This window comes from Otolemur garnettii, unplaced genomic scaffold, assembly GCF_000181295.1.
Source record: "Otolemur garnettii isolate 467f Iridium unplaced genomic scaffold, OtoGar3 scaffold00092, whole genome shotgun sequence".
Classification (NCBI taxonomy): Eukaryota; Metazoa; Chordata; class Mammalia; order Primates; family Galagidae; genus Otolemur; species Otolemur garnettii.
In genome coordinates, this window is record NW_003852487.1 from 5,361,859 (window position 1) to 5,374,863 (window position 13,005).

The window sequence follows — 13,005 nt, forward strand, 5'->3', positions numbered from 1 at the left end:
GTCCCTAGGAAATTGGACCCAAGAATGGGTGTTAAGATATGTGAAGGGCTCGGCGCCTGTGGCTCAAGTGGCTAAGGTGCCAGCCACATACACCTAAGGTGGCGGGTTCGAATCCCTAGCCTGGGCCCGCCAAACAACAATGATGGCTGCAACCAAAAAATGGCCAGGCGCTGTGGCGGGCGCCTGTAGTCCCAGCTACTTGGGAGGCTGAGGCAGGAGACTCGCTTGAGCCCAGAAGTTGGAGGTTGCTGTGAGCGTGATGCCATGGCACTCTACCCAGGGGGATAGCTTGAGGCTCCGTCTCAAAAAAAAAAAAAAAAAGATACGTGAAGGACTGTTGGCATGTGGTTACATATGATCATGGTTCTACACTCGCGTCAGGAGGAAAGGGCTCAACGTTATGGCAGAATCAGTCCAGAGCTGAGATGTGGTTTGAAGGATCCACAGTGACCCATAAAGGATGGGCAGGCTGGGACAGCTCCCAGAACACTGACCTAGGGGTGCTGGGGGTGGTGCACAGAGAGGCCAGCAGCCTGTACACTGTGGCAGGAGCTCACTGAGGTCCCCATGAAGCTGTGCTGGGGACCTGCTCTAGCTGTCTATGATAGGCTCACCCAGAACATGCCCTCCTGGGTCAGCGTCCTGCATGTACAGCACATTCTTTCTCACAGATCCCAACTAGCCTACCAACTTCACAGATCGTGTGCTAATGCTACCTATCACTTAATCAGCCTCATCCTGCATAAAATTAGATCGGGGGCTATAAAATAATGTCAAACAGAAGATTAAGAGTTTTGTATTGAATAACAAAAAACCCTTGCACAAAGTCTGGCTCTGTTAGTGATAAACTTGATATCCAAAAACTGAAGCTATATGTCATATAAAGGATTATATGCAACTTTTCTTTTTGAGACAGAGTCTCATATGTCACCCTCGGTAGAGTGCCATGATGTCACAGCTCATAGCAACCTCAAACTCTTGGGCTTAAGCGATTCTCTTGCCTCAGCCTCCCAAGTTAGCTTGGACTACAGGTGCCCACCACAACACCTGGCTATATTTTTGTTGCAGTTGTCACTGTTGTTTAGCTGGCTAAGCCCGGGTTTGAACCCGCCACCCTTAGTGTATGTGGCTGGCGCCATAACCACTGTGCTACAGGTGCTGAGCCTATATGCAACTTTAAATTGATTTTAGTTTTTGAAAAGTAAAAAAAAACCCATATGCTATGTAAATAATAGGTTTCAAATGGCTTGTTTCTAAAACATAAATCCAGCAACATGTATTCTAAATCAGTAATGATGACTTAGAACAGTAAACATCAAACCTATTAGCAAAAGTTTCTGTGCAATGGAATCTGAGATTCAAGATGAGAAGGGTATTTTGGACTAAAACCTACAGTGAAAGCTTTAGTCATTCCCCTGAGCACGAAGATGCACCCCCATGGGACTGGTGCATGGTCCATAGGTGGTATCTGTCAGCCGGGACACTGCCCAACCTCCAACAGTCATGTGAGAAAGGTGTGAGCTAGATGGTGATGCTTCCAGCTCACAAGGGCACTGACCACCTGTCTAGCTGTCAACGGGTAGTGAGAAAGAGGAAGGTACCAGGGACACTATCCACTGGATGGCTAGGGCATCTGCCCGGGTCACCCATAGTCCTCACAGGCTGGGAAGGGCCTGAATGTCCCCACAGTGGAGCTGAACTCCCAGGATCTCCATGTCTCTATTAGCAGCCTGGTCCTTGGCCCCTGTCCGGTGAGCAGCGGGTTTATACAACACTCACACAGAAACACACGCCTGACTGTGCTTAGAGACAAGCACGGAAGATTCACCTTCAACACACTGTTATTTACAGGGACAGAAAACAGACCAGCAGCTGCCAGGGACTGGGCATGACCGTGTCTTTCTGTCATTATGGACAGGCCTGCATACCTAGCGGGGACTACACTGCAGGTCAGAGCTGCATAAAATGACCAAACAAGGCAACTCACATTGCTGACCACAGCTCTCTCATCATCGTCACAGGCTTGGAGCAGGGTCCTGAGGATGACCTCGAGGTGCTGTGTGATGTGGTCCTCAGCGTGGGTCAGCAGCACAGGCAGCAGCTGTGCCGCCTTCACCCTGGTCCCCACCACCCAGTCAGAGATGTCGTGGCAGAGGGCAGGAAGGATCTTGGACAGGTTCCTGGACACGAGCTCCCGACAGCCCAACACAGGACGACTATCTGAGGGATGAAAAAGATACCCTAAAAATTCAAAACAGTTCTCAAGACAAAGACAAAGGCATAAAGTGCCACAGTGTAGTTTGCATATATATACGGCTATATGAGGTGTTAGTGACTCATAACAAGCTACGCAGACTTGGTACAAGGACACACATGCAAAGAAACCCATCACCCCTCATTTCCTGGACCCCTCTCTAATGCAGCCCACCTGCTTCACCCTCACCCCCAGGTGACTACAACCTGCCTTTTGTCATGTCAGTCAGATGGCATTCCCTAGAATTTCATGTAAGCGGAACCGTACATAATATGTGCATAGTACATGCTCTTTTCTTAGTTTGGCTTCCCTCACTCTGCATAACCATTTTGAGATCCATCCATGATACAGTATGCTTTCACTCCTTCTCACTGCTGAGAAGCATTAGACTATGTGGATACACTAGTTTACCTAGTTACTCATCTCCTGATATGTGTTTGAGTTGTTTCCAGTTTGGGGCTATCACGAACAGTGTTGCTGTGACCGTTTTACGTACGCAGAAATGGGCTTCCACTGTGCTTGGGCAAGTACCCAGTTGTGAAATGGCTGGATCAGACACAGGTATATATGTAACTTTTCCCAAGGTGGCTACCCTGTTCCACATGGCACCAGCAGTGGGTGAGAGTTCTAGTTTCTACTGTCCTCACCAGCACTTGGTTTACTCAAATCTTAAACTTAGACCAGTCTGAAAGGGTGTAATGTATTTCCTCATGGTTTTACCTTGCTTTGCCCAAATAAGTAATGACAATGAACATCTTTTCAGCTGCTGATTTGCTGTCTAGGTCATCTTTCTTGAAACGTCTTTTCAAATCTTTTTCTTTTTCCCATTTAAAAAAGCTTTCTTACTGTGTTCCAAGAGTTCTTTCTGTATTTTGGAGACGAATCCTCATATATATTATTTCTACACATCTTCTTCAGTCTTTGGTTTGTCTTTTCATTCTCTTAAGAAAGTCTTTGGAAGGGCAGACTTTTTTTTCTTTGAGACAGAGTCTCAAGCTGCCACCCTGAGTTCAGTGCTGTGGCATCATAGCTCACAGCAACCTCCAACTCTTGAGCTCAAGTGATCCTCTTGCCTCAGTTTTTCTATTTTTAGTAGAGATGGGGTTTCGCTTTTGCTTGAGCTGCTCTCAAACACGTGAGCTTAAGCTATACACCTGCCTCGGCCTCCCAGACCTCCTAATACCCTATCTCCCAGAGTGTTAGGATTATAGGCATGAGCCACTGAGCCAAGCCAGAGCAGAGATTTTTGTTCTGATAAAGTCCATTTTATTACTTTATTCTTCTATAGAATGTGCTTTTGGTGATGTATCTGAGAAAGTTTTGCCTACCCCAAAGTCACAAAGGTTTAACATAGTTTGATAGTTCTAGGTTTTACCTTTAGGTTTGGGATGCATTTGGGCTAATTTTTGCATAGCATATGAGACATGGATCCAAGTTCCCTTTTGGCATATCATAACCCAATTATTATGGTATCGTTATTGCCAGGCTATCCTCTCTCCACTAAATTGCCTCTGAATGCTGTCAGAGGTCAGTTTCCAGGTGTTGTGTGTCCGCTTCCAGATTCTCTCTTGTCCCACCGATCTGTCCTTGTGCCAGCAACACACTATCTCCATTGCTATAGCTTTTCAGTAACTTTTGACACCAGAGAGTGGCAATCTCTCAGCTCTACTACTGATGGTTATGGCTGCTCTAAATTCTTTGCCTTTTAATGTGAATTATAGAATTTTTTAATTTCTACAAAAAAGTCTTCACTAAAATTTTTTGAATTAAAAAATTCACAACAATTCTAAAGACAGAAATGAAAGTATGATATGGGAGAATCTGAAGGGTATGGGCCATGCATGGTGGTTTCCATCTATAATCCCTATAATCCCAGCACTGAGAGGCTGAAGTGGGAGTACTGCCTGAGGCCAAGAGTTTGAGACCAGCCTGAGCAAGAACAAGATCCCAGCTCTACTAAAAATAGAAAAAATTAGCCAGGCACTGCAGGCACTTATAGTCCCAGCTACGTAGGAGGCTGAGGCAGGAAGATCACTTGAGTCCAGGAGTTTGAGGTTGCTGTGAGTGGTGATGATGCCACTGTACTCTAGCCCCCACAACAGTGTGAGACTTTGTCTCAAAAAAGAAAAAGCACTAGGCACAGTGGCAGACACCTATAGGCCCAGCTACTCGGGAGGCTGAGGCAAGAGAATTGCTTGAGTCCAAGAGTTTAAGGTTACTATGAGCTATGATACCATGGCACTCTACTGAGGGAAATGAAGTGAGACTCTGTCTGAAAAAAAAAAAAAGATTCTAAAGGGTATGTTTTAATAAAAAGAACAGCATGGACCATGAGATCTCATTTCTAACTTTTATTTGTTATATTTTTATGCTATATTCAAAAAGGAGTTTCAAATGATTCAAGTTTTATTGGCTGTTTAAATGAGTTTGTCCTAATTAATGCCCACTGCACGCTGAGGCTATATGGTCTAGCCTACTGTCTCTGGCCTACAAACATGTGCACTGCATGCAGCTGTAACAGTGTTAATTACTCATGTATCTAAATACAGAACATCCACCATAAGAACATAGTATTATAATCTCATAGAACCACTGTCACATTACAGTCTACGCTGACCAAAACATGGTTATATAGCACATACCTGCACATGCTTCTGAAGCCCATTTCTTTATAGTTAGCATAGCAGATGCAACACCTTCTAGAGGAGTGGTCGGCAAATTGTGGCTCACAAGCTGAGTCTGGCTATGCTGCCTTGTCTTTATAAATAAAGATCTACTGGACACAGCCATACTCACTCATACTATCCCACGGCTGCCTTTACTTGGCGATAGCACAGTGAACAGTTGTGACAGACACTACAAGCTTGCAAAACTAAAACACTTACTATCTGGTCTTTTATAGAAAAAAGTTTGCCAATTTTTATTCTAGGTTCTAGAACTGCACTTTCCAGTAGAATGGCTGCTAGAACATATGGCTTTTTAAATTTAAGTTCATTTAATTTAAATGGAACGGACTGTTCTGTTCCTCAGTGGTACTGGCTGCATTTCAAGAGCTTGATAACCATATACAGTGAGCAGCTATTGTACAGGGCAGCACAGAGAATATTTCTGTTATTACAAGCCATTCTGTTGGGTCAGATGTGCCACAGAAGAATTCAGAGCATGACTTTAAATAGCCACATGGAATAGAGCATTAGTATTGACCCAATTGTTTCCAACTTTCTTATAATTAATACTATGAAGAACATCTTTATATATAAATATTTTTACACATCTCTAATTGCTTAAGTTGGATAAATCCTAAAAGTGAAATCACTGGGCTGCTGGGCCTGGAAATTTAATGTCCTAAAATGCACCACTGAACTGCTCCACTCCACACTCCCCCTACATGTGGGATATAAGCTCAGGACAATTTTTTTAAAAGTTTCTTGTTCTGTTTGGGGTTTTGTGTGTTTGTTTTTTGGGACAGAGCCTCACTTTGTCATCCCAGGGTAGAGGGCTGCAGCATCAGTGACCCTCTTGCCTCAGCCTCCGAAGTGGGTGGGACTCCAGGCACTATTTTTAGAGACAGAATCTCTTGCTCAGGCTGGTTTCGAATTCCTGAGCTCAGGCAATCCACCTGCCTTGGCCTTCTACAGTGCTAGAATTATAGGCGTGAGAACCATACCCAGTCTCTTGTTCTGTTTGTTTTGATTTTTCTCTCCTAAAAAGGTAATATAAGAACAAGGTAAAAAGAACAAATCAAGCAATTCAAGAGAACAAAAATCTAAGTCTCCTTCCTAGCCCGTCCAGTTTCCTGGCTCTCCCAGTACTGAAGATGGCCAGTGTACACAGAATAGTGTCCACCTCCCACTGCCCAGGGTTCTATACTCGGCTGCTTTTATCAGATGCAGATATTAATGTTCCCCAGCAGAAGAGAAGGTAGTTTTGATGTCTGTGCATGCACAACTCTATTTACCAGCTTTGCCGGCTGCGGCAGCAGGCAGGTAAGGCCACTGTCAACACACCTTTGCTCATGAGGTGTGCAGAGCTATAGCACTGGCTCCTAATCCCACTGAATTTCTGGGTCAAAGTACATATGTATATTTCTTTTCCTAAATTTTTAGCACTATTCAACCATTATTTGCCCCACAAGTCCAGGATTGTGCCTAGAAATAAAAAAGGGTATGCTGAACACCAAGACTGAAATCAACTACTTGTGTGATGGTATCGATCAAACAATCAGAACCTACAAGCTTCTGAAGTAGCAATTTCAAAAATTACCAGCCTGACAGAATTAAACCTTCTCTTTCTGTATCCCCCAACAAAGTAAACAGAACTTGAAGTATAAACAATCTTATCTTGTATTGAAAATCACCGTACCTGATAGGAATAAAGTGCATTTCCTTTGGTTCCCCCAGGAGGGGCCCAGCCTCTCCCTATCAGCAGCACCTTGTTTTCCAGAATCAGACTGGCCACCCTAGAAACCTGCTGTCAGGCCTTATCCCCTGGGGAAGGCCCCACTAGCACCTGCTCCCCAGGCAGCTGGATGTGCAGAAGCAGCCATGGGGCTTCAACTCCCTTTCTGTGGGGAGGCCCTCAATAAGTATTTACCAAATGCACAGACTGTTAAAACTGATCCCAGCCTCAACAAGTTTCTTAAAACAGCTTGACGGAGGTATACTTTATACATCACAGAACTTGCTCATTCTGAGTGTCTGAATGTGGGGAATCCACACTCCTGTGCAATCACCTCCCCAGCTCTGCCCAGATCCCTGCCATCACCCAGCAAGTCCTCTAGAGCCCAATCTTGAGCCAACAGCTCTGTCTTTTCTAGAAATCCCATATGAAGGGGCTTCTTTTACTTTGCATGTTTTTGAGATCCACCCACTCTACTGCACCTATCAGTGCTTCGTTCCTCTGTTGCTGGGTAACCATCTACCGTCTGGACATACCTTATTTTGTTTATTCACTCATCAGTTGACAGATGTGAGCTGTTTCCACTTTGGGCTCTGTGAATAACACTGATATAAACGTTCACAATACATATCTCAGTGGATATGGTTTTCATTTCTGTTGAGTATGTATCTAGGGGTGGAATGGCTAGATCACACGGTAAGTGCATGTTTTATATTTTAACAAGTTACTAGACTGTTTTTCACATTGCCTCCACTATCTTGCCCTCCTAACGGTAATGCACAAGGGCTCTAATTTCTCCAAATCCAAATTCCTTTCCAGGTTTGATTATTCATGTTTTGATTTATGAAGCAGAATGTAAGGTCAGTGTTTCCGTAGATCCGTCACACAGCCCTGGCAGCAAAGGCAAACACTGAGGAAGTGCCCTGAGGCCGGAAGCAATTATTAACTTCTTACATGCAGAGTCCAAAACTCCCAGGCCAGGTGTCCAGACAGCTCAGCAATTTTCTACTCATCTTTTCTTTGAAAACATAATTGTAGCACTTTAGCAAGGAAAAATCATGAAAAGACAATTTAAGTACAGCAGAGATACAGGGCTCACTAGCTTAGCCCTGGCAGGACCCACCTAGCAGCCACAGTGAGAAGACTTATTAAAGAAGATGCAAAAGTCTGCAAAGCCAACTTATTTTGATACTTGAAGTGATGGCAACAGATAATTGTTTAACTTTGCTAGAAACCACTAGTAAAGGTAAGGAAGCACTATGACAAAACCAACATTGCAGAAAGGAGGGGACAGACACTGGTTAGCAAAGGTGGGATTTAGGAAGGTGGGTGAGGACAGATTAAAAGCCAGCGAAGGGGTGAAAATTCAGTTTCTAGACCTGGGGCTGAGGCAGGAGGGCTCTACAACCTCTTGGGATCTGAGGATCAAAGCTCATCCCCTAGCCCAAGCCAAGGCGAGAACTTTCCCTCTCTTCCGGTTGCAGCTCTCACCTCACACCCTATGCAGCCAGCAGGAAGGTATCTGAGGGAGAGCTGAGGAGCTCCCAGCGATGAGTGACCACATTCTCTTCTGAATTAGATGCTAAGAAACCATTATTTACTGTCTCCACCACTGGTAACTGTCAGCAAGGATACTTGAAAATTAGTAATTAAAACAGCCAGGTGCAGTGGCTCATGCCTATAATCCTAGCACTCTGGAAGGTCAAGGTGGGTGGACTACCTGAGTTCACAGGTTCAAAACCAGTCTGAGCCAGGGCTACACCTCGTTTCTAAAAATAGCCAGACATTATGGTGGGCACCTGTAGTCCTAGCTACTTAGAAGGCTGAGGCAAGAGAATCACTTGAGTCCAAGAGTCAGAGGTTGCTATGAGCTATGATGCCACGCATTCTACTGAGGGCAACAAAGTGAGACTCTGTCTCAAAAAAATTAGGCCCGGTGCCCATAGCTCAGTGGTTAGGGTGCCAGCCACATACACTGGAACTGGTAGGTTTGAACTTGACCAGGGCCTGCTAAGCAACAATGACAATTGCAATAAAAAAAAATAACTGGGCATTGTGGTGGGTGCCTGTAGTCCCAGCTACTTGGGAGGCTGAGGCAAGAGAATCACTTAGCCAAGAGTTTGAAGTTGCTGTGAGCTGAGACACCATGACATTCTACTGAGGGCAACATAGTGAGACTCTGTCTCAAAAAATAAAAATATAAAACAAAACCTAGCTTATAGTTTAGAGTAATGAACCACAGAGAGAAGATGTTCTGATAAATGCTCTTATAGTGTGTTCTACAGGGCAATGACAGATCTTATTATGGAATTACAGGGGAGTCTGTCACACAGGGAAAGCACTTAATTAGTCACCACATAGAACACCAAGTTAGGGTGATGGGACAGGCTCCAAGGGCTCATGGTCCAGAGTGTCCGTGTTCTTCTGTAGCCACAAACCCTGGCAGCCTTTCTTCCTCAGCTGTGAGTGGAACAAGAACCTGCCTTCCAAGGCTGGCACTGGGCAACACAAGCCCATCCCCCCTGCAGTGTGGAGACCCGGGTACACTCTAGGTGCTGTGGTCCACCTGTGCTTATACCTCATGCTGCTGCTACCACACAACTTCCTTCCAACCCTTAAGTCACTTCTGAGCTGTGCAGGCACCCAGTAAGTTGGGACTGAGAACTCCAAATATGTTTCTCAGAGCTGTGATTGAGAGCATTTGGGAAATGTGTCATCAAGTACTGCCTAGGAATGGCAGTTCCAGGGAGCTCTAAAGGGGACCTGGTCTGGAAGCAGAGGTCAGGGGCTCCTTGCCCTACTGTGTGTTGAACACAGCTCTCTTGGCCTCTGGAATCAATGAGCAGTCAATGGAAAGTTGGGTCAAAAGCAGATGGAACATTAAATCACCTTATTTTTTGCACAATTAGACTAAGTGTAATTGAATTGCAGGCAGAACAATAGTTCACTGATTTCTTAATTTATTTATCCAAGTGTGATTGCAGGTTGACCCCCGACTTTGTGTTTACAACCATTGTGACCAGGCAGCAATGACAGTGTTCTGTGACAGGTTTTGGCTGTTCAGAAAAGAAGTATCCGAGAAGTGACTAGAGGTTGATTTTCCTGGAAGAAACGGAGACCCAGGTGCCGAGGACAAGGTCAGTCCAGAGGAGGAAACTGACCTACCAACTGCGGATCAACCTCTTAGTCTGTACCCTAAATGATGGAGGCTTCTTCTCATCTTCCCAGCTACAAAGATTCTTCCATTTTTTTTTGAGACAGAGCCTCAAGCTGTCACCCTGGGCAGAGTGCTGTAGCATCAAAGCTCACAGCAACCTCCCACTCCTGGGCTCAAGCCAGTCTCCTGTTTCCGCCTCCCAAGTAGCTGGGACCTCAGGCACCCGCCACAACACCTGGCTATTTTTTTTGGTTGCAGTCATCATTGTTGTTTGGCGGGCCTGGGCAGGATTTGAACCTGCCACCTTAGGTGTATATGGCTGGCGCCTTAGCCACTCGAGCCACAGGCACCGAGCTGATTCTTCCATTTTTAATACGGGAAGCTAAATTGGAGTGGCTAAGTCACCACACAGGATTCCAAAAAATGCTGGTTCCAAAAAATGCACACCAGTTTTTCCAGCCTATTTCTTTATTCTCTGCACAGTGTAACATTTCTCACAACTTTCACTCAAGTGATGCATCTCTCTAAATGTGTGGGTGAAACCATAAGCAAAGCAGGTGAGTGCTTGGGCAGAATGTGGAGAGACAGCAGGAATTATGTGGAAGACAATCTACATATAAACAGTATTTATTCAAAGGGAAGTCTAAAATGGATTTTAAAAAGAGCTGACTCTATTCTCTTATGTTAAAAGAGCTGGCAAGCCATTCACCATTACAAAGAAGTGCTTCCCTTTGCACTCAGGCATTGCCAAGGAAAACACTCTTAATAGAGAGATAATTTCAAAGTAGAAAGGAATCCGGAATCTACTGTCATCAAACCATCTGGTGCTGGCAGTATGCAGCTTGACTATCAGAGGCGTGTCAAGCATGAACTTGTACTTCTGTAGAAAATGGCACTTGGTTCAGGTAAACCACTGACTTGAAGTAGACAAATGAAGCCCTTCCCAATCTTCCCAACACATCGCCTGGTTTTATTTTATTTTTTAAGATGGAATTTCACTCTTTTGCCCTGGATAGAATGCTGTGGTGTCAACATAGCTCATAGCAACTTGAAACTCTTAGGCTCAAGTCATCCTCTTGCCTCAGCCCCCCGAGTAGCTGGGACTACAGGTGCCCACCACAACGCCAGGCTAGTTTTTCTATTTCTAGTAGAGATGGGGTCTCACTCTTGCTCAAGCTGGTCTTGAACTCCTGAGTTCAGGCAATTCACCCACATCAGCCTCTCAGAATGCTAGGATTATAGGCATAAACCACTGCACCTGGCTCACAGCTTCGTTTTAAAAGTAGAGACTTTTCACAGGAAACTTATGCTGTGTCTGTAAAGCTAACCATAAACTATGTGCTGTCAATTATGTTTCTATACAATGGACACATTACTTTCTTAGGAAAAAGAGGGAAACTGGGCTCTGGTTAAACTTGGGAACCAGTTCTAGCTTATCTATGTTCTCTATTTCTGTGGTCCCCACCGCTGGGCTGTGGACTAGTGGCAGTTGATGGCCTGTTAGTTACCAGGCCAAATAGCAGGGGAGTGTGGCCAGTAAGCAAAGTTTCACCTGTATTTATAGCTGCTCCCCATTGCTCCTATCGTCACCTAAGCTCTGCCCCTGTCACATCAGCAGCAGCATTAGATTCTCAACTGAGCAGGAACCCTACTGGAAAGTGTGCGTGTGAGGGATCTAGGGCGTGCCTCCTTATGAGACTCCAATGCCTGATGTTCTGTGGTGGAGCTGTACTGTGCTTGAATCATCCTGAAGCTACCGACCCCCATCCTGTGGAAAAATTATCTCCTATGAAACTGGTACCTGGTGCCAAAAAGATTGGGGACTGCTGCTTTATTTTATGGGTCACTACCTTTAAGCACAGTGTATATAGCAGTGATCTATAAAGGCCACCCAATTCTGTCTGTTCACACTCTCTGCAATCCAACCACACAGACTGTCCTTGCAGGGAAGAGGCCACCTCCCCTGTTCACCTGATACTCACGGACCCACTTTGTGCTGAGCTCACCTGCCTGGTACTGGGATGTAGCAGTGATAAGACTGTCCTCTGGGAGCAAGAGAGCCTAGTCAGTAAGAAACAGCATGACACCCACCAGGGATACAGGGCCCAGTGGGGAGCGAAGCCACCTCTGAGGAGGTGAGGCCAAGACCTGGACCCCAGGTGGGCATAAATGGGGGAGTTAAAAGGCAGCCCAACCAGAGAGGCTATGAAACACAGCCCTGACAGGCCTGAATCCCGAACACTCTGAGAGCTCCATAAGAAAACGAAGAACCCAATAGGCAAATGATCGAATGAACACTTAACCAAAGAGATAGGGACAAGCATATGTAATGAAATGAGTACGTGAAATCATCTCAGTATCAATTATCGTCAAGGAATTGCAAATTAAATCTACTATGCAATCAACTACATACCAATTAGAAAGGCTGAAAACAACATCCCCAACCACACTAAGTGCTGGTCAGAATGCACAGCAACTGGAAATCTCAGTCTGCATTGGTGAGAGTGGAAATGATACAGAGGGCGTGACAAACAGCACATCTGCAAGTCACTAGACAGGAAAGTGCTGTGGCTGCCACTGCCACTGAAGGCAAACCTCCAATGTGTGGCACCGAATGGAATGGCCCAAAGTAAAGGCACGTTTGGCCTGATTTCCATCACACGCTGTCCTAGGAAGGGAACTACAGGGACACAAGCAGAGCAGCAGTACAGGTGCTGGAGGACATTCTGGGAAATGGATGTGCCCACATCTGCCTGACAGAGCAGGTGCACAGCAGGCCTGGGAGGCATGGGTGTGACCACCTGGGGAAATGAATACCACAGACCCCAGGTAATACCACGTACCCACAGGAAGGGCACAAGTGGGCAAGGTTTGGGGGGAAAGACTGGCATCATCTGCCATTTGAAACACTATTAAAAAAACCTGAAAAATCTCATCTAAAATTCAGACCTTGCTGGATGTGGTTCATGCCTCTAATCCTAGTACTTTGGGAGGCTAAGGCGGGAGGATCACCTGAGTTCAGAGTTCCAGACCAGCCTGAGCAAGAGTAAAACCCGGTCTCTACTAAAAATGGAAAAACTAGCATTTTTCTATAGGCAGGCACCTGTAGTCCCAGCCACTCAGGAGGCTGAGGGAAAATGACTGCTCAGATCCAAGAGTTTGAGGTTGCTGCACTCTACCCAGGTGACAGAGTGAG

The 13,005-nt window shown here is 45.4% G+C and overlaps 1 protein-coding gene across 1 annotated transcript in view; it reads right to left on the reverse strand.

Annotated features, from left to right (window-relative positions):
• Positions 1–13,005, reverse strand: part of DNAAF5 (dynein axonemal assembly factor 5) — a 45,410-nt gene that overhangs the window by 21,534 nt on the left and 10,871 nt on the right. The window contains exon 5 of the mRNA XM_003795461.3: positions 1,988–2,220. Coding sequence (XP_003795509.1) covers positions 1,988–2,220 — 233 coding nt within the window. The remainder of the gene's footprint in view (positions 1–1,987; positions 2,221–13,005) is intronic.